Consider the following 24,234-nt stretch of genomic DNA (forward strand, 5'->3'; position numbering starts at 1 on the left):
ATGATGTTACACTGGATTAGATCTGATGTTCATCCCATTCTACACATCTAGCAACAATCTCAACATTCTACATTTCTATCATCCAGTATTTAGATTGGATTTTGTTTTAAACTGACATGTCCGACTGGGACATTTTGGAGTGCATGGGATTACAGTTTTAGACTGCAATGTGATGTAATTCAGAAAGTCCAGCAGGATTCGTCCAGTGGCACCTTAGATACCAATAAGATTTTCAGAGTGTAAGCTTTTGAGAGTCTGAGCTCCCTTCTTCAGACACAAGTAGGAATGGAGATCCCTGAGCCTTTACAGCCCAGCCAAAGATTGGAGGGGGGGGGGTTACAGAAGACATCATCAGGATGTAAATTTACAATGCAGCTTGATTAGATGGGAACAGGGAAGCAAGGAAGATGTCAGGATGTAAAGGCACAATGCAACTTGATTAGAGCAGAAATTAGTATCTGGAGTGAGATAAGAATTTTAGGTCTTTGTTCAGCCCAGGGAGGTCTATTGTTCTGAATTCGTGAATGATTCGTTTCAGTAATCTAACACTGTCATCTCCCCTTGAGTTTCTCTGTCTGAGGCCAGCCACTTTTAAATCAGATTTATGCCCATTTTTTTGCATAGGGACTGTCCAGTTTATCCAGCCTAGAGAGTTGGTAGGGCATTGCTGGCACTTGATAACATTGGAAGATGAACAAACAAATGAACCTGAGATGGTATAACTGGTGTTATTAGGGCCAGTGATCATGCTGTCAGAGTAAATATGGGGACAGAATTGGCATCTTGATTTATTGCATAGTCTGGTCCCAGAGTCGGTGTTAATGATGGGAAACACTTTATTATGAGTAATTGTTTAAGGTTAGGGGGCTCCAGTTAATGCAGTTATCTGACCCTTGTAGTCACCCGAACAGTGTCAGTGATATTAGTAATAACTGTGCTTACATATCATTCTTCTAGACAGATTAGTGCCCCATACACAAAAGAAGTGTATCTCCAGCTGTATTTGTCCATTGCTGAAGTTTTTTCAGGCTACACACCATCCCATCTACTCATCTCTGAGAAGAGCCCCTGGGGATGGGCGGTATATAAATTGAAATATAAATAAATAAAATAGGGAATGCAGTAAAATGGCTAAACAGGAAGAGGAAAGATTAAGGTTGTAAAAGTAGCTATGGACTGATAATCAATTTTGCCAAGAACACCTCCAAAATTGGAGACATGGCCTCCACTTAATTGCAAGTTGATATACAAATTGTGGTTTATGTATGTTTGGTAGACGAACTAGCAATTTGCAGAACAAATCATGGTTTACTGTGACACCTGAATGCAGATCTTAATTTTTCACATCTTCATGATAACACAGACATTTGAACTAACGTATGTATATAAATATCTGTAGAGCTCATTTTACTGGAGTATAAACAGAGGAGAACATCCTAGGAAAAATAATTTGATACATGGCCATAGGCTTAAGCACCCCAAAGGAAAAAGAACTCTATTTTACAAAGTGATTTGAAACTATTGAATTAGCCATTGTCTTTACAGAAACAGCTACAACATTGACATGAATACACTATTTGGACAGATAATGTCTTTTGAATTGATCTATCCAATGAAGTGTTACATCATATGCAAAACTGCAAAGATAATAGATTTTCTTGACTACTTTGGTAAATAGTATCTTTTTTTTTAGGGTCTTCTCTCTTTGTTGCTCATAACTTGATTTCAAGTGCAATATTTCAGTAAGAGGAATCCTTTGTTGTATTAAAGTTTTGAGATTTCAACAGTTAAACCAAACCACCAATGTTTCTGATACTACAGGGAGCTATAGTTTGAAATCCTGTTATATAGTTAGAATATTTTTTGTCCTGCCTTCCTTTCCCACTTCAGGCTCAAAGTAGTTTACAAAATGAAACCAAGTTTACAAAAGCATGCACACGCCAGCAGGATCCCCATACAGACCTCAAGGAGATAATGAACCACAAATTTACTGTTAACCTGGCTCAAATACAAGAAATATATAGAAGAAAAGAAACCACTTTGGATTGTGCCGGCTGAAGTAGTTAATCCAAATTTGGAATATCAGGGGAAAGAATGGCTTACCCTCAAAGAACTGACAGTACTAGAAGATGATCAGTTGAAGCTTAAGAGAAATGAGGATTTGCCATTTAGATATGGTTGGCTACAGTACAGACAAATTAAAGACTTATTTGATTCAGAGCAAAGGAAAGTAGGTTTTAGAACCAAAAACTTAGACTTGGAAGAGATACTACTGGGAGATAATATTAAAGTAATATCTAAAATGTACAAGTTGTTATTGAAGTGGTTCACCGAAGATGAGACAGTAAAAGTTCAAATGGTAAAGTGGGCTATAAACTGTAATAAAGAAATAACCATGGAAGCATGGGAACAGTTATGGAAAAATACCTTTAAAATATCAACTTGCACCAGTATTAAAGAGAATGGGTATAAAATGTTGTATAGGTGGTACTTAACACCGAAAAAGCTAGCCACTGCTAACAAACAGTTGTCAAATAAATGTTGGAAATGTAAAGAGCACGAAGGTTCTTTGTTTCATATGTGGTGGACTTGTCAAAAGGCTAGGGACTTCTGGTCTAAAATATGTGCTGAAATGTCTTTGATATTACAATATAATGTTGCTAAAAATCCAGAAATGTTGTTATTATCTTTACATTTAGAAGAGGTCAGTAGAAATGATAAGATATTGTTATATTATATGATAGTAGCAGCAAGAATTCTATGTGCTCAGTATTGGAAAAAAGAAGTACCACCGAATATCGAAGAATGGACAAGGAAGCTGTTGTACATGGCCGAAATGGACAAACTAACTAGAAATCTGAAAGAGCAAGATCCAGAAATTTTCTTGGAAGATTGGAAGAAGTTCAAGAAATATTTGGAAAAGAAATGCGATGTTAAAGGGCAATTGTGGTCTTTTGAGGGACTTTAAATTTTATACAAAAGACCTTAACGAAAGAAAATATATTAAGATCCATACCATGGTATAAGTATTAGCAATATAGTGTAAAAATAATAATATCTATGAATAAATGGGGGGCTCGAGTGTTGTTGGAAGTCAACAAAGAAAAGGGGGAGGGGTGGGGTATATAGACATGTAGAAGAGCTAAATTGGATAAATATATTGTATTAAGTAATGATTGTGTATTACCTCATCCAATAAATTTTTTTTAAAAAAAGATAATGAACAAGGATGCCATAAGCTAGTTGTAGTTCTGTGGCCAGGGTGTAGCCAGAGCCACAGGCTGTGAGCCATAGTCTAAGAGCCAAGGGCCTATTTGACTCTTAACCTTCAGCTCGCATATCTGGCAATGCCCAGGCTTTAAATTACCTGCAAAAAAGTAGGGATAGATGCTCAGCCCAGGTCTTGTTTTGCTGGCTGCAATGTTCCAGTTCCCTTATCTCTTTATGAGCTTGTCAAACTCTTATGTTCTCCAGACCCCTGTTGCTAAGGACTTTGATAATGGTGAACACAACCGGACGACAAGTAATAGTCAAATGCTCATCAAGCCAATGTTACAATTTTTAAATTTTAAGTTTGTGCAAAGTGCAAGGTGTTATAACAAATATAATAAATATAAATACTATAAATACAGTGATTAAAGTCAAGAACAATGAAGGATCAAGTCTATATGGTTAGAACTCCAACTGGTGGGAACCGGAGCGCGATTTCAATTCCATGGTCCATATACTTTCAAGCCACGGGTTGAAGACCATCTTTAGAAAACACAAGAGCTGGTATATCCATTTTACACACAGCCGGCAAATTTTCACATGGTCCCAAAGCCGCGCTTTCTCACACCTCCCAGTTGGCAGTTTACGGAGTCCTACCGCAGTCCCAGGACTTTGATAATGGCCACCACTTGCCTCTGTAAGGTGTTTAGTCTAAGATCCTTTTCCTATCTTGTATGTAAAAAGGTAATGATGATATACTTCCTGAAAGGGTATAAGGGATTTACACCTTGGTCAATGGCCCACTTACAAAACGCTGACCATGTATAATGATATATTCTTCTTGTAGCTGGCCATCTGGCCTGAAACATAATGTCTGGAACCTCTATGGGTAGTCCAGATAGTTCTAGGTCTTTCTTTTCAGTTTCCATGCCATCAGTTTCATCCAAGACAGGTCTGGATGAGGCACCGGGCCCTGGGTCAGCAGATCATGTCTGGTAGGAAGTCTCCATGATTTCAGAGTCAACATCTGGAACAGGTCAGAAAACCAAGGCCTCCATGGCCAGTGCGGAGCTATCAATATGATGTTTGCCTTTTCCCTGTAATCCTGGCCAGCACCTTGCTGAGAACTGAAAGTGGAAGAAAGGCATAGAGTAGACCTTTTGGCCAGGATTTGGCTCTTAGACCTAAGAAGTGGTTTTCTGCCCACTGTAGATTCTGAATCAACTCCTGGTTCAAAGGAAGCACTCTTTTTCCTCCTTGGCTATTTATATGGGCTTTTGCCATGGCATTGTCTGTCTGGACCAAAACAAATTTCATTTGGAGTAGCTCTTAAAAGGCTAACAGAGCTAGCTTTATTGCCCTGAGAAGGAGACAGTGCAAAGGAGAGAGCCTTGTATAGGTAATGGTGTCCCCTGTGAGTGAACTGGAGATATTTTCTGTAAGCTGGGTGAATGGGAATATGTAGGTAGGCCTCCTTGAGGTCTAGTGGTGGCGGCAAGTGCTCTCAAGTCAAAGTTGACTTATGGCGACTCCTGCTGGGGTTTTCATGGCAAGAGACTAACAGGTGGTTTGCCATTGCCTGCCTCAGCAACTCTGGTCTTTGTAGGAGGTATCCCATCCAATTACTAACCAAGGTCCACCCTGCTTAGCTTCTGAGATTTGACAAGATCAGGCTCACCTGGGCTATCCAGGTCAGGGTGAGGTCTAGTGATGTTAAGAAATCTTCCTGACTTATTGATAGTAGGATGGAACACAAAGTTTCCATATGGAATTTTTGTTGCTTTACCCATATATTGAAATCCTTTAGGTTCAGAATTGCTTTCCATTCTCCCAATTTCTTGGGGCCTGTGAAGAGAATTAAATATACCCCCTGGAATTACTTTGTCAGGATACTAGTTCTATGACTACAATCTCAAAAAGTTGCTGGATTGCATCTTGTAAATGTCTTGCTTTTCGTGCATCTTTTTGAACCGAGGATGCCATGAAGTGGTGTGGGGGAGGCACTGTGAATTGTATTATGTATCCCAGTTCCACAATCGATAGCACCCAGCGCTCTACGGTGGTCCTTCTCTATTGATCCACAAAAAGTGTAAGGCATCTCCCAATCTTGGAGTCACACCGAAGTCTTTTTTTTCCCCCCTTTGGCACTGGTATCTTGGGACTTGGCCTAGAGAAACTGCCTGCAATGGAATCTGACCTGATAACTGAACAGTATTCCAGTTCTGATGTCTTTAGTTTCTCTGCCCACGTTTGATCGCCTATAGGGATGGACTGAAAGGACTTAGTCTTAGAGCCCTTCTTTTTTACCTGATGATGTAGCAGGCATAGTCCTTTTTCTCTTTGTTTCTATGAGGACTTTATCAAGGGCTTTGTCTCTGAAAGGTAGCCACCCTGAAAATTTTACAGTGGAAGGCTGGCCTTAGATAAGGTGTCCACCTTCCACTGTTTTAGCCAGAGGTTTCTTCTACCATGTTAGCAGCTTGACCTCTGGCACATAATTGAATGCTATCTTGTAATATTGCCAATAATAGATTGTCTGCCCATATAACCACTGCATGGGTGAAATTAGAGAGAACCGGAGATACTCTAATTATCAGCAATGCTGCCTCAAGGGGAGGATTGGCAGTTCCAAATATCAAGTTATATTATGAAGCAGCCAGTTTGGTCTGGATTATAGACTGGAACAAAAACCCTAAGGACAGACTAATACTTTAGAAGCAGCTGACTTGCCTGATGGGTTACATAATCATCTCTGGGTGAAAAGAAGAGCAAGGGTAAAACAAAATGTCCATGTGATAAGGGACAGCTTGATTCAAATTTGGGATTCAGTTAAAATGAGAATAAACCCTATGACATCTCCAATATTTTCACGAATCGACGCTTTCTGTGATAAGAATCAGAAAAAGATGACTTCATAACTTATCAAGATATGATAAATTTGCAAGAAAAAATAAAATCATGACAAGAAATTTGTGATGAAGGAAAGAAAATACAATGGTTGATATACATTCAGGCAGCTTCCAGATTAAAAGAAGTCCTTAAGGATTACAGAGGCCAACTGATGGATCTCACCGATTTTGAGAAGATAATTATGCAGAAAAAGAATCATATGCTAGGTCAAATTTACAAACTCTTACTTCAATATGATACAGAAACAGAACACATGGCTCCTTTCATATGTGGACATGCAAAAAAAGTAAAAAAATTTGGAAAGACATGCTGAAATTCAGAAGATTGTAAGAGTTAATTTTGCCATGAAACCTCAGATCATGTGGTTGTGAATGATACCAGATAATATTGATAGAACATTATACGAACTTGTTACGATCTTTACTTTCTTTGGGGTAGATTTTGCCTTTAATCTTTCCCTTAACACCCTCTGGGTAGTTTGCTGCCACCAGGAATATTACATTCCAAGATATTTTATTTAAGTTTTCCGTTTTGTAACGTGCCTAAGCGTCAGGCTCCTTCATGGTTCTATGTGGCCCTGAGGATAGGAATGGGATATAGCAGTGACAGCTACACTGGGATATAACAAAATAAACTTTTATTTAGTCAAGAAGCGTATTGGTTTCATAAATGTAGTTCTCGGTTCTTAAAGTTACTTCCTATAACCTCATTCACACTGATCTAAGGCTTCACACACAGCCTCTTTCTTCAACTCAGTATTTCTCTCACAGAAATGTTTAAAACTCCTGGGGCAGCACACAGCTAGCCTGCTTTCCTCTGACTCCTATTCACAGAAATATTAAACCTGCTCAGGCAGCACACAGCTGGCCTCTCTTTCCCTGACTGAGTGTCCTTTCACGAACATGCTGTGTTCAGGTTCCACACAGGTTATATTTCTCTCATGAATATTTCAATATACTCAGGCAGCACACAGCTAGCCTGCTTTCCTCTGACTGCCACTTTGCTCTGAGCACAATCAGTCTAAACTGCCTTCACTCTGCCCACACTCTCAGTCATCAACCAATCACATCACTCACTCTTCCCTCTCTCACCCCCACTCTTCACCTAGCTCAAACCAAGCATTTAAAGACACATGCACACATTTACTTGGAATCATTACAGAACTATTTCAGTATTTGTTGACGGCAGCAAGAGTAGTAATGGCAAGCAAATAGAAAGAGGAAGACTTCCCCACTACAGAAATCTGGAAGAATAAAATGTCAGAATATGCAGTGATGGCAAAATTGACAAACTATATCAATAGATCTATCAACAAATTTGAAGAGAAAGTATCATCACAAGGTAAATAGATGTAGAAGGGATATGAGAATTCCCTTTTGTACAAGATAAGGAATAGAAATAGGTTAACATTTCTTATAGTAACTCATATTTATATTAAAGATTATGGCAATCAGTCGCATTAAGAAATAAGTAGTGATTCTGCCAATAATTGTTATTGTTAAAAAGGAAAAGAGAGTATGGAATAATGAAGTCTTTTTATTACTACTAATATTAAATAATAAGCAGGAATAGGTTCACATTATGCTTGTGTAGTATATCTGGAAAATATCAGTTAAGCTTAATATTGAATAATTATATTAATTTCTATTTTAATATTGGTAAAGCTTTTGGTTTGGGAATTCTGTATTTTTGTAATCTTTGTAGCACATAGTTATATATTTGTCTTAATTTTCCTTCCCTTTTTACCTTCTTTCTTCTGTACCCGTTTGTTAAATTAAAAATAAAATAAAAAAGCAATGCTGCCTGAAGAGACTTTTTAAAGCAGACTCATTCTTTCTATCCGCTGAGTCCTTTATTACATTGTCTCCCTTTTTATAGAGTGCAGCACCTGAATGAAGGGCTACTGGAGTTGTCAATCAAGGGTACTTTTAGATCCTCCATGACCCCATCTGGTAAGGAATAAAATTTTGTTGGCAATAGAGTGTCTTTTAGGTCCACTGCCTGGTGTGGACCATTCAGTGTGAAACATTTTTGGAAATAAGCAAGCTGTCAGCTTTTTGGCAGGTTTTTTGAAACCTCGGTTATCAAGATCTACTGAGCTAGAGGATGCTGGTCTGTCTTCTACTTCTAGTGGATAATTGAGAGTAGTTACCACCTTTCTGAGAAGCCTCTGAAAATGTTCAAGCTGGAAAAATCTGGTGGAATTGTCTTTATTGTCAGACTCCTCCCCTGACCACTCCTCCTCTTTATCAGACATTAAGATAGTTGAGGAGTTGGCTGTCTCCTGTGTCGGAATCCTGTACTTGAAATTGGGGCTTCCCCTACGTGTGCTTCTTGATTGTGGCTTTAGTGTCCCTTTTGGTAATTGAGTTTTACAGTGCTTGCATCTAAGGTGCTCATCCTCGGGTGGGAATGAATGAGAGGATTCCAAAGAATTGGGCGCTGAGGAGGGGGAGGCTCTATGCCTATGGCTCATTTGAGTCTCCTAGAGTTTTCGCCCATTGTTGACTGATCCCCGTCCAATCCGTCCTCATTAATCTCCCTTCTCTCCTCTATATGGGGATGGAGGGCATTTGGGTTGGCCAGAGAACTGAGGGGGGTTCATCCAAGCCGATCACCAAGCCTGCATCATCCCATCAGCAGGGGGAGGTGCTTACAAAACAGGAAAAATGTTGTGCCCACCATATTGGCTGGTCCTATAATTGAGGAAGTTCCTGGGATAGCCGCCAGGGCTTGCCAGCTATGAGGTCCACCTGCCAAAAAACTCTCCGAACGTGGGGTCCGTACTCACCAGAACAAAGTGAGATAGAAGCCGTTGGAGGGCAACTGACTCACCGCTTGTATGGCAGAACCCCTCCACAGATGAGCCGAGGCCTCATTGTTGCCCAACCATTCCACCTTGCCCTTGTCTCACAGATGCCTCTGCATTTGGTCAGTTCGAGGCTCGTGGAGTAGGCAAGGTCAGTCTAGTCAAAGAAGTATCTGACAATTTGAATGCTCCCAACTGATCTCCTACTTGACTTGCAGAAATCGTGGCTTCCATCAGCCCTTCCCCTTTACCTGGGGCCTCGATGGGGTGGGGCCTCTCCCTCATGCGGACTTTTCCCACATGGATCCTATGCCTTGGATCCTTTTTGAGGGAGGATTATTCATCAATGTTGAGATGTGGCTGTGTGACGCAATCGTTATTTTCGTTCTTTGAATAGTAGAGCTAGACTCTTAATGTCCTTCTGGAGCGGCAGGGCTGTTCAAACTGGAGGGACTTCCGGATAGTCTCAGTAAGGCATACACAAAAATTAGCATAGCCTTACTGCCTGGAGCAAGAAGAAGCGTGACCTAACCAGGTTGGATGCCTTCCCCTACTGAATAATAACTCAAGCTTAGAGCTTGGTAAGCTCTCTTACTGTTTACCAAAACTTTTAAGGCCAGGAAAGAAAAAATGTGGACATTTCCATTAGCTATCTTACACTGTAAAGTGATTTCAGATGAGGCAGACTTTCAAAGATAGATGTGTCTGGATAGGGAGAGTATTCTATATATAAAACACTTTGCTAATAACTAACTTTGGGAAGTACTGCTCGGGGCATGTTGTAGCCTCACCTCAGTTAAACGAGTTTTTAAGAACTGCAGTCTCAAATCAAACCAGAAGGTGGAGTACTCCCATTGCTCAACTGCCAATTCAAGTATCAATATCCTATTTAATGGACAAGTGATTTACAGCCACAAAAATGGAAGATTAAATCACATTGACTTGTGTGAGCATGTCAAAGGGAAAGAAGTCTGAGGTCAGAAGCCCTGCTCTGATTCTGAAAATCTTAATCTCCTGATAACAGAGATGGTATTATATCAGTTTGTTATAACAAAAGGGAGTCTGATATTTTAAAATCAACTCATTTATTGTAGCATAAACTTTTATGGGCCAGTACCTGCCAGCCAAGGGTTTCACTTCATGCATTTGATGAAACTGGCCCTAGACCACAGCAGCTTAGGTTACAATAGTTCTTTTTAAGGTGTCCCAAGGCTCCCTTTTGTGTTGCTTGAAAAATCTTGTATGAGGAAGAAAGTTGTCTTAAGAATACTTATGCTGAGTCCAAACATAAAGAAAGCTGAGAACTTCAGTTAATACAGGGAACTGGCAAAAAACATGGGGTGGTGGTAGTGGTGGAGAAAAGTGTATTCCTATTACATGAAAAAGCAAAACTTTGATAGATGAAGTTCGTTAGACTTTAGCAGCATGACTCGTCATCCAGAGTGAAGCACATTTAAGCCTCACTGTTTTCAGTGTAAGAATTATGCATATGCTTCACATTCTTGCCTTGGGTGAATCAAAGTGTAACTGTGGCTTGGTGGGTATGCATAATTGAACTGTGTAATTTTGAGAGTCATCTTTTTTGGGGATACTTGTGAGAACTCTGCCTTTACAATTTACAAGTCATCTGTTTGAATGACCCAATCTACAGCTACATCTGTTCTCTGATGAGTGCGTGCATAAACCCCTGTACTCATGGATTTCTATGGTCATTTCAATGGATGGTGCAGCTCTGTATCAGCTACTCCCACTACTGGTACAGGAAGACATCAGTATACAACAATCTGATACCCCCTCCTCCCAAAAGAGGAGTGCATAACCTACTGCACCTGAGGTTGGCCAGTAGTTCTTAAAAATTTAAGCTATAATAAAATTTTATTAGTCCATAAGGTGCCACAAGACTCCTCTTTATTTTTCCAGAAATTATGAGTTTCTCAGATGGATACAATATTTTAGAAGCTAAGAGGCACGAGAATTTGTTTTTCCCATGTGAACAAGCCTCTTTTCTTGATGGAAAACAGATCACTGAAGGAAATTGAATGATTTTAAATTATCCAGTTCAGTAAAGTAAGAAATTATTCAGTTCAGTAAAATAATCAAAGACACAACAACTGCTAGCTCTCTCAGAAGTTCATATTATGGCGTAATAATCTCTTATAGCATTTCAAACAGCACATGGCAATCCAACAACAATGTTGAATACAACAACTATCTCTCCTGTTGAAAATAACCCCACAGAAATGAATGGAGTGCTAATAGCACAGTTGCTCTTGCATATTTCCCATTTCCATCACTGGAATTCAGTGTCAGGAGAGGTACCTACTAATTGTATTCAGATTCTACCCCTGGACATGTAAATGGAACAGCTATTTTTTAATGCTTTTAAGGAAAACAAGAGAGAGACAGAAGTCCATGATTTTATATAAATGTACTTTTTCACTCCTTTCCAACAGTCACAATACAAAAAGCCCCTCAAACTGCATGTCTCCACCCCTACCTTTGCAACATGAAGCACAGATTCCTCTTAGAAACCTTCCCAAGTTTTAACAACAGCTTGTCATGTGGTATAGGAGATATGATTGTTTTTAAGCAAAAAGTTACAATGCATTCAGGAGTTCCATAGCCCTCTGTTCTGTAGAAAGTAAAGCAGCAGAATCAATCCTTTGTAAGAGGCAGTGGCTTGGATCCAATGGAGTGGTTCCATGATTGAGGGATATCTATCTGCATAGTGCAGCTTCCTTGCTCCCCACCCCATCCCCAATGCAGCGCAAAACCAGTTCCGTGAAATGCAGTTCCTAAGAGAGGAAAAGAATTGGGGGGGGGGGGTTGGCTGCAGCAGAAGAAAGGTTGGAAAGTTGCCCTACATGGGCAGAAATCTGTCTATAGAAACTCCATTGGAACCAAGCCACCAATTATAACTCTTCTCACACCCCAATTTTGTTTTTTAAACTAAAGCAGTACATTGTTTAAAACACAGACTTGTACAAAGTTGAGAGTACTTAGGAAAAGAGAATTATTTGAAGTCACCTAGTATTCTGCAAACAAAATTGGATATAAAGTAAACCAGCATCCTTGCAAATGTATTTCATAAATGACAGAATATTGTGCACAAGATTAGAAAGTATGAATTGATTTGCTAGTGTGCTTTTAAATCTCTGAGCTAATTATTGAGTACAGTCCACCCAAGGCTACCACTTTAGGTTGTTAGGTAGGAATGTATTCAAACATGCAATTCCCCTATGTCAAATACTTCCTGTATATGGAAACTAGCACATCGGGGAGAAAGGTTCTATTCTGGCTTTATTTCTGATGTGCCAGGCCTTCCACATTTAGAAAAGTTTTGATGTGGTAGTATGTTACAACATTCAGATCCCACCTGCACTTTAAAATGGTACCCTCCCGAGAGGATTATGCCATATATCTTTTAACAATGGATTTAAGGTAGCACCATAAAAAAATACTGCAGCCATAACGTTCAATAAAACTCAAGTCCCAAATATGCAACACAACTGTGTTTGTGATTTAACAAATGGTATTTTGCAGTAAGGAAGATTCAGACTCTACTCAGTCTTTTTGACACCATTTGTGCAACTAAACATTTTTCACTCAATTTTGGTTGTGCTGCTCAAAACTGACTATTCCATTTCTTGATGCAGTATTTTTGGAATTTAAGCAGCAATCACACAGTCATGGCTCCAGAGAAACAGGAGTTTTGTTTCCCTTACATACAGGGACTTTTTTGTACACCCCTACTGGCAGCAGTCCCATACATTCTTTAAAAAGCCACTCTGAAGGTCCACATCCTTACAGAGCAGCACTAGATGCAACTGGACACAAGGGTCAGCTGCCAGATACTCTGGACTTAAGCCATGGATGTTTTAAAATCATGATTGATTTTATAGTAGAGATAAATACACATTTAAATCTACTATCATATGCTGCTGCATTTCAAGAAAGTCTGTGTTTTCAATGCTGAATACAACTACAGTATCCTTTCATAGAAAAGCAAGTAAGCTTGTGAATGCAATACTCTTGATTCTGGGACCACTTGTACATGGGTATCACTGACATATACCCACTGTCCTACAGATGCTCCTACTGATTCCTTTAAGCCTGAAATGCAAAACAGACAAGAGTGTTATTCATTGGTTATAATCAAACAGCAGAAAATAATACAACACTTACAAACCAAAAGCTATATACTATACATATGAAACATGAAATCTCTATGTTTTGATAGTTCTACTATTCTACGCTCAGAGTAGAAAAGATAGCAGCCACTAGGAGTGAAATATATTATGGCACTGAGTCAACTCTACAAGTGAGATCCCTGTGCTTCTGAGATGTCACTAGGAACTTGCTCATGGTATTGTGGTATCTCATCCTACTTAACAGAAATGAGAGCTACATCCACAAGGATTTTTTCTCCATCTTGGCTTAGGCTTTGGGAGGAGGGGGCTCCACGCAGTATTATCCTCTTGTCCACTTTCCAGATTTGTGGTACATTCTCTCTCAAATTTAGTACGGTGAACTCTTTTGGAAGAAAATGCAGTCCAAGCACATTAGTAAGCCATCTGGACAGGAAGGAGTGCATTATTGAAGGTCCTGACCTGATCAGTACCATTTTCTTTCTATCGCCCCCTCTGCTGTTTCCCCTACCATACTACTAGAATGGGACCGGGGGTGGGGCTTCCTCACTTTCTGAAAGGAAATAAATAACTATAACAAGGTAGGATGGCCAGTGCAGAATTTTCAATGAAAAGGTTTTTTAATTGTCAGTCATTGTAACAGTAGGGAAATGAAATAAAAGTAGACAGGACTTTGGTTTTTTTTAATTTCTGGTGGCCGGCTGGAGCTCTCTTGCTGGTTGCTGCATGATGGCCGTTTTAGAAATTAGTAGAGAGAACTTAGTGCTGCTGTGCAGAAAAATAACTAATTTGGAGGTCTGTAAAATCAACTCCCTTTGTTCAATCTGCCTGAAACTTAAGAGGGAGAAGTGTCCTGTGCAAATCTGGTGCCATTATCATTATAAAAAACTGCCCTAGACCCTTATATACATTCCCCATTAAAAACAATAGTCCCAGAACTCTAGAACTGGAAAAAAACACAGATTTGAATCCAGACTGGTAATGTCCTACCTGGAAATAAGTAATCACAGTAAAAAATTTCCACTCTGAAGCCTGGATCCAAAGTTTTAATGAAAATTTTCTCAGAGAACACCCCTATTGGAGAGTAAGTGTGCACAGGCAAGCAGACAGGTTCAATCTAATAATATATATTTTTACTTTGGTACGTACCTTGAACATTTTTATTGCTAGAAATTTGCTCCAAAAGTTTTCTGGATGGTGATCTGACTTTCACATATGCTGCATAGTGACCACCTCGCATAGACCCACTATGCTCCACTATTCCATAAAGAGCATAGAGAATTTTCCCACCATCTGTCACATTCTTATTAGGAAGCCAAGAACAACAAAAACAAACATGAAGAAATAAATGGGATATTTTCACAGTGAATTCTGCAAAGGTATTGATATTCAAAAACAGTGACTGGTAAAACCTGTGACAAGTCTTTAATAACTAGATTCAGTTTGATTGTTAGAAAAAGAAAGCAGAATTTCCCTGGTTTTGCACAATAATGCCACCATACATGATGCAGAAGTCTGCTATGAAGCAAAAAAGAGTTTTAGGTGTGAACAGTGAGGTTCATCTGAAGACCCAGACGGCTATTAAAATTGAAGTTTTGTGTGTTATCTTTAAAACATGAATTTTTTGCCCAATTTTCTTCCCCAATAGAATGACCAAAGGTGGGTAACGAGATCCAAATAAACTGTAAAAGATAACACCCCATTTTTAAAAGCTGAGTCTTGTTGACAGGGGAGCAATAAAACTAAAAAAGGCTCCAACATGCCCTACATTTTTAAGAAGGCCATTCTAGAGAGTGGAGTCTACAACTGAGAAAGAGCAAGATCATGCCATTATTGGCAGCAGTTGTTTACAGGACAAAACTGAATGAAAAAGCTGGTCTGAGGAGCAAAGATGAACTGTAATTATGTTCTAATATATATACCTCGCAGGAAACAGAAGAAAATGGTGCGAAGTCCAAAAGAAGCGGAAAATCCACATGCCGGTTGACTTTCCGTAGACTTAGACCAGCCTTAAAAAGATATGAAAAAGATTTAATATTTCTAAATAAGTGCCCTAAATAGTTAATACAAAAATTCAAGATTTACTGAGGTGATAGCAGAAGGAAGTATACAGTCACTGAAGTTCATTTATTGTCAGAAGTTCATCTGCTTGGATTCAGCTATGCAGAACGGAGGAGAATAGCAGCACTGTGATGAGAGAAACGGCACCTGCTGGATTCTCTTTTGGACAATCATTACAGGCATGATGGGGTCCTAGTCTCTATTGTATTTGGTGACATTACAGTAGGCTGAGGGGAAGAATGACTAGATATATTTTTTAATGCCACAGTGACTGTGAAGCTTAAACTGTCACAATAAAAATGGTTCACTTATTACTGAAGAATTCAAATACAAATGTGCTTTGCTGCTTATACATAATAACCAGATTTCATGCATTATTTTGAAAATTCTCTTCCTCAGTCAAAATGTAGCAGGGATGGAGAATATATTTTCATCTAAGAAGACATTTTTAGTGAGGAGACATTCAACCTGTATCTAGCAACACTTAAATGATAATTTCTAAATCTTCAGAAGTATCACATTATGACATATATCTGTACTATTGCCATAGGTTGCTGATTAGTTTCTAGGCTCCATTTATGGCACCAGTTCTTACATTTAGCCTGGAAGATACATAACTTGAGGTCTCTTTCCCCCATTACAAGCAAATGCACTTTTCACAGCAGCTTCTACTTAATCTGCTGCCCCTTACAGAAGCATCTGCTATTTATCAGCTCAAATTTTGTTCCCTCATAGCTCTGCCCTTATAGAATGGCATGCCAAAAGAAGGCATCATTATTACTGGCTTTTAGAAAGAAGCGTAAAGCAGTTTTATCTGAGAGACCATTCTGATGTTCAACTTTTTCTACTGAATATGCTGAGGGTTTGTATTTGAGGGCAATGTGTTATGAGTGGCTGCTACTGAAGTTATTATTGTTTAAGGACTGACTTTTTTTAAAAAAATGTGATTTTAATGTTATCAGCATATCTGCTCTAAGCCACTAAGGAAAAGGCAAGACAAATATTTAAAACAATTAAATAAATAGCACCAAAGCATTCTCTCAAATTGCATTAAATAATCTGAATCTTTTTTCTAATTTAATTTCTAACATTCCTTTTCAGAAAAACCTACAGAAGATATTTGCTAAGATTCATGTCTTCTCTTCCACTTAGGGGATGTGCAATGGGAGGGATTAATTTGTCTCACTGATGCTACCACACAGCCAAAGCTATTGATCTACTTAGTATCATGTTAAATAGGTGAGTCCTGAATGGTTGCAATGATGTTGTAACTCCTTAAGGGATTTTAAAAAGGGGAGAGGGAAAAGAATGGGTAGGGGTTTTTCCTCAAATAGCCTGCCCAAGTTTGAAATGACTTTTGTAGTAAAAATAGAATCTCTCATACACACAAAATTTGGCACATCATTTTTATCAAAAGCAACACTGTTTGAAGAATTCACCTGCTGGAATCTTTTAAGATGGAGAACAAGAACAGCAGGAACTGAAGAAATCAGCAGTTGCTTTCGGGCATTTGTATACACACCTTCCATCTTCTTTTCTGGAAAGAGTAAAATGCAACAATTCAAATTGAACTGTATCCTTCCTGCAGTTACCCTCACAGTGCAATCCTAAGAAGAGTTAAACTCTTCTAAGTCCACTGAAGTCATGTTACACTATTTCAACTCAGATTATCTGCCCCAGGTTCAATGCTTCGGGAAGTGTTTTTTTCCTGCTTCCTCAGCACTGTGGTACATTCACGAGGCCATGAGGGTGGGAAAGTTCAGACTTTTCCACTAACATAGCAGCCATTTTTCCTGACCTTGTCCCTGTCACAACCATTTCCTCCCCTTGCCACCAAGCAGCTTTTTGTTTTGTTTTTTAAAATAATCAATTTCATATTGTTACATCAATACAGCATTATAACAATAACTGCAACAGACTCTGTGATTTCCCAGCTGTTTTTTAAAAGTAAGTCTCTGGCCGCATCTGCTGTGAAGATATAAGGGGAAACATACCTCTGCAACGGAAGGGGCTAGAGACTTACTTTTCATTAAAAAATGAAAGCTGGGAAGTCACAGAACTAGGGCTGTGAGCTTCGGGTTTTGCTTTGGGTAAAGTTACCCAAAGCACCCCGATTCGGAATGCTTCGGTATCCCCCAAAGTGGGCCCAGCATGCTGGCCCACTTCAGAATACTGAAGCAAAGCTTTCCGAAGCATTCGGGAATGCTTCGGAAAGCTTCGGGGCCCTTTAAACATTAACCCCCCCACCTCCCCCGCCACCTACCTTGCGGTGGCTCCAGGCAAGCTCCTCTGCCGCACTGCCACCTGAGCCTGCGGGGTGGTGGGGAAGGCAGGAGACACCGCCTCTGGCCCTTCCTGCCCCTCAAATGGCCACGGTGTGCCAGCACCGCGGCAGCCATTTGAGGGTCAGGAAGGGCTGGAGGAGGTGGAGAAAGCCCTTCCTGCCCCTCAAATGGCCGCCGCGGCACCGGCATATCGTGGCCATTTGAGGGGAAGGAAGGGCCGGAGGAGGCGGCTCCAGCCTTCCCCACCACCCCGCAGGCTCGGGCGGTGGCGCGGTGGCAGAGGAGCTGGCTGGCTCCAGGCCACCCAGCCTTGTGCTGCCACCGCCGCCACCCAGCTGATAACCCAGGTAAGTGGGTGGGGGTTGGAGGGATCTCTCCAGGGTTGGGTGGGGGTGGAGGGGTCTCCCCGGGGGGGGGGGTGGAGGGGTTGCCCCAGGAAGGGTGGGTGGTGGTGGTGGGAGGTCCCCCCCCTTGCTTCAGTATGCTCTGAATCTTCACGGAGCATACCAAAGCGAATCCTGAACCCAAGCCACTTCGGAATTGGGGGTATTCCGAATCGGTTTCCTGCTTCGGGTAAAGCAGGAATACCGAATCTACCCACCCGTGCACAGACCTACACAGAACCCATTGCACTTATTGCTGCAATGATATATCGTGCAGCGATATAACAATATGAAATTGATTTTTTTTTAAAGTGGCCCACGAGCAGAATGATGGCCACTGCTGGACGACTAGAGCAGGGAACTTGTGAGAAAACCTGCCATGTGGGAGCCCATTTCATCTATGATGTATTTACAGCCACATCAGCAACTGGCAGACCACACAAGCTTGTTACCATGTGGAAATCCCCATAGAAGGATATAACTGTGCTTAGGATTACACTGTCTGGATACTCAGTGCAGTACAATCCTTATTTAATTCACCTCAAAATTCAGGGAGATTAATAGGTTAGAATCACTCTCACTTTTTCAGATACAGCTTAGGTCAAAAATAATGTCCCCTAAATAAATAGGGGGTCACTGTTTGCTAAATAGGGATCTGGAAATAAAAGGTATTTAAAGATCCACTTGCGAGTACACTGGCTATCAGAACCATGTGACCATACAAAACAGCTAACGGCAATTAAAATAGAAGTAGAAAAAGCAAGGAATGTTGATCCAATAATGATGATTATTTTTATTTGTTCAACTTGTTCCCCTAAAAAGAGGGAGAAGGACAAGCATCTAATTGAAGCAGCTATTTGCTGCTTACCCAAAGGGAGAAACAATCCACCCTGGGCCTACAATGTATTGATAAATGCATTGTCCACCTTACCAACTTATTTGTAAGGCAGATTTCAAGTGAAAGGTTCACATTAACTGAACTGAATATCTTTCATGAATCCCACAATATACCATCTCCATCCAAAACAAACTGCCATTAGTTAGAACGATAATCAAAACACTACTTTCCCTAGATTTTCAAAAACTAGCAGTTCTTTTATGGCATATTTAAGACAAGGATCCTGGCCTCCTATAAAGCTTAGCCACAGGTTATAGAAATCACAAATAAATAAAAAACAAGTCTAAGCAAATATATTGAAAAAATCATATTGTTGCCCATATTGGACTAAACAGATACGTTTAGTAATTCACCATTTCCAATTACTGTCCTCTATCATGTAAGTGGCCTAAGGAGATCAAGTCTGAAGAATTAATTACATATAAAGGCTGGCAACAGGGTTAAATGGTTATAAGATCAGGTGGCTTATTTTTTTTTAAAAAAAGTGTTGATTAATGGAAGAATTAGCTGTGATACCCAAGCAAACACTGAGGGCAAACAATAGAACTAGGCTGGGAGTAGATAGATCTCAGTCTGATTCAGCAAAACAATTCTTATTTATTGAATCCTACCATCTTTGCTATTGGCACACAAAGGAGGAGGAATTCCCCTCCTCATTGCACAGCTTTATGTCCAGGCAAACCAACAAGCTGAGGCATAGCCTTTTGGAGGGCAGAAAGATGCCCATCCTCCCTCTTTTGCCAGTAAAAAATCTTGCAGGATTCAACTTTATGCTATATTCTGATGGAAAATAATGACTCCTGAAAGCCTCAGCCTAGCCTACCTCACAGGGTTCTTGTGAGGATAAAATGAAGAGGAGAACAATGTAACTCCCTTTGGATCCCCACTGGGGAAAGGCCGGATATAAATGAAGTGAACAAAAATACATAAATAATTTTACAGCCACAATAGGATCTCTCTCACAGTGAGAGAGAGAGAGAGAGAGAGAGGGTAGACCTGTTATCTTCCACACAAAAGAACAAAACAGAAAACAGAAATTGCAAATGCATTTTGGCCAACAGAGGGCACTCAAACAGTACATAAGAATCAAACGGCACATTCACACAGACTTTCCAAACTCACCTAATTATATGGGGCTAGGAGCCAAAGTCTCTTTTTTGGCCTGCTTCGGTGTTCAGACATCCCCAAGAGAACTATGAAACTCTACACAGTTCCAAAGACAAGTTGCCATGATACATGAAGGACTGCTCTTTAAAAAATACAAATCCAAAGTACCCTTTGGATTGGGAGAGAACAGTGAAGTTCTAAGTCAAACAAGCAACACTCAATCACTACTACATTACCTGCAGAATTTGCTTTTTTATGTTTCTGTCTCCGTTCTGTACAGTTTTCACACAACAGCTTGTTGTTTCCCATCAACAGCTCCACAGATGTAAATTGGCAGAGGCATGACTGAACTGAACATTCTTTAGAGCTTGTTACATAACTGTGAGAAAGGGTCTGGAAAGCATTTTGAGGGCTCTGCAATGGAGAGGATTTCTCTGCTGAAAAGGCTAAGTTGTTTGACAGACATGATAGCTGATCGCTGTTGAGCAGCCCCTCACCCTCATTTACGGTGTTGCCAAAGCTCAGTTTTGATAAGGAGCTTGTAAGTGCCTCTGTCTTGTTATTATGTGATTTGTTGGGTTTATGCCCACTGGTGTGTTTATATCCACTGGTTTGCAAATTGGAGGTGCAACAAACTCTGGTGGAAGCCAGCTGCTTAGGGGCACTTTCACTTTCAGAGGCCTCACTGTCTGCATCGATGCTACTTTCAGAATGGCTTGCTTCTTTTTCACTGACTTCAGTCTGGCTTTCATTTGTTGCACACTCTATCACTGTACTGCTATCCCCTGTTTGTGGAATGTTGGAGCCTCCTTCAGAAGTAGTGCTTTTCGGTTTTTCATTCATAATAAAAGAGCTTGTTTCTTCTTCACCGGATAAGTATTTCTTGGTAAGTCTTCTTTCATGGTTTACTTGGTTCTGTCAATTTCCACATTAACAATCACAAAGTTGTATTAAAAGGAGAAAAAGAAAAACATCTTTTGAAGTCTACGTATAGTCACTATTATGAACACAGATATAAAGCAAATAGTTAAAGCAAACACACTATTTAACAGACTGACTTTTGTGATATGCTTCAACTGAAATTTCTTATCTTTTTGAGAATTTGTACATACATTTTCAAAATTGTGGAGTTCAATGCAGAAATTAGAGCTTCAGTATGGCAGGGGATCAGGTTTGCACCACCTTTGGGTCCTACTTGGCATTCCTGAGAACCGTGATTGAAGAGAGATTTGTGTACATCAGACATAACTCCCAGATTTTGAGCACTTATATGTGCATGTAAAGTGGGACCAGGAAAAAGCCAAATGCACTGGAGTGGGGGTAGTACTAATGGGGTACGGGTGGGGAGCAGCAGTACCATTATGATTCCTTTCTTATGTGTAGATTAGAGAATGCCTGTATAGGTCTCAAGACTTCCAATAAACCATAACCATTTTCAAAGTATCTAGGGCATCTCAACTAAATATTTCCTATATTTTCAAAATATCTTAATTTTTTTCTCTATTTATAAAAACCTCAAATCTGGCAGCTGCTTCTTATCAAATTCATTTTTCATGGATGGATTATTCTTAAAAACAGACAGCTCTAGTTAGTTTGGGTGTGGGTGATACGGAATTTTAAAGGACAGTGGGAATTAAGATGTACATAATGGACTTAGTTCTTTTTAGAATTCTACAAAACACAGTTGGTTCCTTAACGTGCAAAGTCCCACTATGATTAACAAAAGTATTAGTCATGGAAACAAGACATTAAAAGCCTGCCTGCTTTCCAACCAAGTGTGGATTTTTTCTAAAATGCCTGTGGATATTCAGCTAATTCAAGGCTTTCTGTCATCTTCAGCTAGAGATATAAAATATAAACCATGGTATTTACAACTAGCAGCCCCTTCTTTCAGAGGAACCTTTTCTGTAAATGAGGGATGGTAAATATCTCTTACATGACAATCCTAGACCACCTCATTTAAGGTTCCCTGAAATCAATGAGATACAGACAAGAAAATGTACTTATGTCTGAGAGGACCAAGAACATTTTCCACTATGCCAAAAAACAATAAACTAACATATTTATTAGTTCTATTTTTAGCCTGCCCTCGCTGCGAACGGGCTCAGGGCGGGGTACAATAAAATGCTCAATAAGCACTTAAAATATAAATAAATATAAATAGATTTAAAATCCAGAGAACATAAATACATAAAAACAGCATATAAGATGGTGGCTCCCTCCAATTTCCCCAATCATAGCATAAAAACCAAGGGGAGTCTCCTGGCGGGAGACTGGAAAGGAGGCTCCTAAACCAATCAGAAAATCAAAGACTGGCCTCAACCATATGCCTTGTGGAACAACTCCGTCTTACAGGCCCACCAAAAAGACATAAGGTCTTGGCGGACCTGGGTGTACTCCAACAGAGAGTTCCACTAGGTTGGAGCCAGGACTGAAAAAAACCTGGCCCTGGTCAAGGCCAGCCGGGCCTCCCTGGGGCTAGGGACCACCAGCAAGTTCTTATTTGTCAATCTTAATGCTCTCCAGGGCACATATGGGGAGAGACGGTCCCGCAGGTATTCCGGTCCCAGTCTATTTAGGGCTTTAAAGGTTAAGACCAAAACCTTGAACCTAATCCAGAACTGCACAGGGAGCCAGTGCAACTGCTTCAAGAGGGGAGTAATATGTGCCCTGTACACTGTGCCCATCAGGACACATGTAACAGCGTTCTGGACTCGCTGTAATTTCCGGGTTAAGCACAAGGGAAGCCCTGCGTAGAGCGAGTTACAGTAGTCTATTCTGAAGGTGACTGTTGCATGGATCACTGTAGTTAGGTCGTGGGTCGACAGACAGGGTGCACACTGCCTGGCCTGTCGAAGATGGAAAAATGCAGACTGGCCAGCTGCCGTGACCTGACCCTCCATCAAGGAGGAATCCAGTATCACTCCAAGATTCCAGACCGATGAAATGGGAGGTGCGAGACTGGTTGGTAATTGGACAGATCGGTGGGGTCCAAAGATGGTTTTTTCAGGAAAGGCCTCACCATGGCTTCCTTCAGCACTCCAGGGAAAATCCTGGAGCTCAGTGACCGATTAATCATTACCTCCAATTGAGCTCCCAACTCATCCACGCGGGCCTTCACCAGCCACAAAGGGCAGGGGTCTAGGGAGCATGTAGTGGGCCTCACCTGCTGCAGGATTTTATGCTATGGTTCACGAGGGTGAGAGCCAGGTAACTATGAGTTGGCAAGGACCCCTCCCCTTCAGTCATTCCTACCTACCTCCATAGAATACACATTTGCTTTCCCTTTTTATAATCTGCATCATTTGTAATTATTTTTATTCAGTATTTCAGTCAATAGCAGCTTCTAAATGTATCAGCCTCTAATGTAGAACAGCAGGTTTTTTATTTTGGTGCAGGCTTTTACAACTTTGTCAGTATGCGCTGAACTGGAACAGAATGAAAACATCAATATCCCTACAAAGACAAACTGATCAGGCCCTGGTGAACATTATCAGTGCCAAAATTTCAGCAGACATAAGCATATATTGTTAAATATATAAATATAATAAAGGAACTGGATATGCCATCTCACAGCGAATAGCCACACATCCACTATGTGATAATCAATTTGGGAGTATATCGTGGTACAAAGAAGTCTTAGGGGTACTTCCTATGTTATAAGTTCTATCTGATATAATGCTTCTGCATTTCATTCCATAAAGATGGGTGTTTTATATTTGGGTCAGAGGTTAGCTTTTTGTTGTGATTCTAACCAATGTTGGATTTATTTCTATAATACAACTCTTTTGTCATAGTGTAATGTTTGGCATATAAACATTGTATTTTATTTCTAATGGTTAATGTGGGTTTTTTAAATATTTGTTACTTTGGATTTAAATGCAGGTTTGTGAGAAGGGGAGCTGCACGGGTGAGGAGTGTGATTTGACTGGATGATACCTGTACCCTAGCAAGTGGATTGAACTGCAGTTTGTAGTCAGAGTGCTGAAGGAAAGTATTCATTCTGGCTAAGTCAGGCAAACTTGTGTGGAAACCTTTGAGTATCTCAGAGAAAGACAGAGGGACTATTCAATTCAGGTCAGGTAAGCTTTGTGGAAAGGGCGGAGTGAATCTACATCTGGAGAGGAGAAGAGAGTTTATTCCGTAAGTGAAGATCTGTGTGATAAATTAGGCTTTATGAATGGGTCTGTGAATCTTATATACTAATAGCCAACTGACCCTAATCTGTGTATATTTAAATCCAGAGATTAGAGCCATGAATGTTCAAGACAGATGATCCTACACACCTGAGAAATGCTCCTAGTGTGCAGAAAAATCTGAAATCTTAAAAAAAAATATTGGGGGGTTAAAAATGGAGGATGGACTAGATGACCCTTCAGATACCTTTCAGCTCTGTTTCTATGTTACTCTTCTGCACTGGTTA

The 24,234-nt window shown here is 40.2% G+C and overlaps 1 protein-coding gene across 4 annotated transcripts in view; it reads right to left on the bottom strand.

Annotated features, from left to right (window-relative positions):
• Positions 1-10,821: 10,821 nt before the first annotated feature.
• USP45 (ubiquitin specific peptidase 45) overlaps positions 10,822-24,234 on the bottom strand; it is an 84,858-nt gene continuing 71,445 nt past the window's right edge. For all 4 annotated transcript variants that reach the window (XM_054976474.1, XM_054976482.1, XM_054976487.1 and 1 more), the window contains 5 exons: positions 20,048-20,726; positions 16,578-16,675; positions 15,000-15,086; positions 14,227-14,380; positions 10,822-13,042 (listed from right to left, as the gene is read on the bottom strand). In XM_054976474.1, the coding sequence (XP_054832449.1) occupies positions 12,912-13,042; positions 14,227-14,380; positions 15,000-15,086; positions 16,578-16,675; positions 20,048-20,726 (1,149 nt within the window). In that variant the 3' untranslated portion in view covers positions 10,822-12,911. The remainder of the gene's footprint in view (positions 13,043-14,226; positions 14,381-14,999; positions 15,087-16,577; positions 16,676-20,047; positions 20,727-24,234) is intronic.

This window comes from Eublepharis macularius, chromosome 1 (assembly GCF_028583425.1).
Source record: "Eublepharis macularius isolate TG4126 chromosome 1, MPM_Emac_v1.0, whole genome shotgun sequence".
Classification (NCBI taxonomy): domain Eukaryota; kingdom Metazoa; phylum Chordata; class Lepidosauria; order Squamata; family Eublepharidae; genus Eublepharis; species Eublepharis macularius.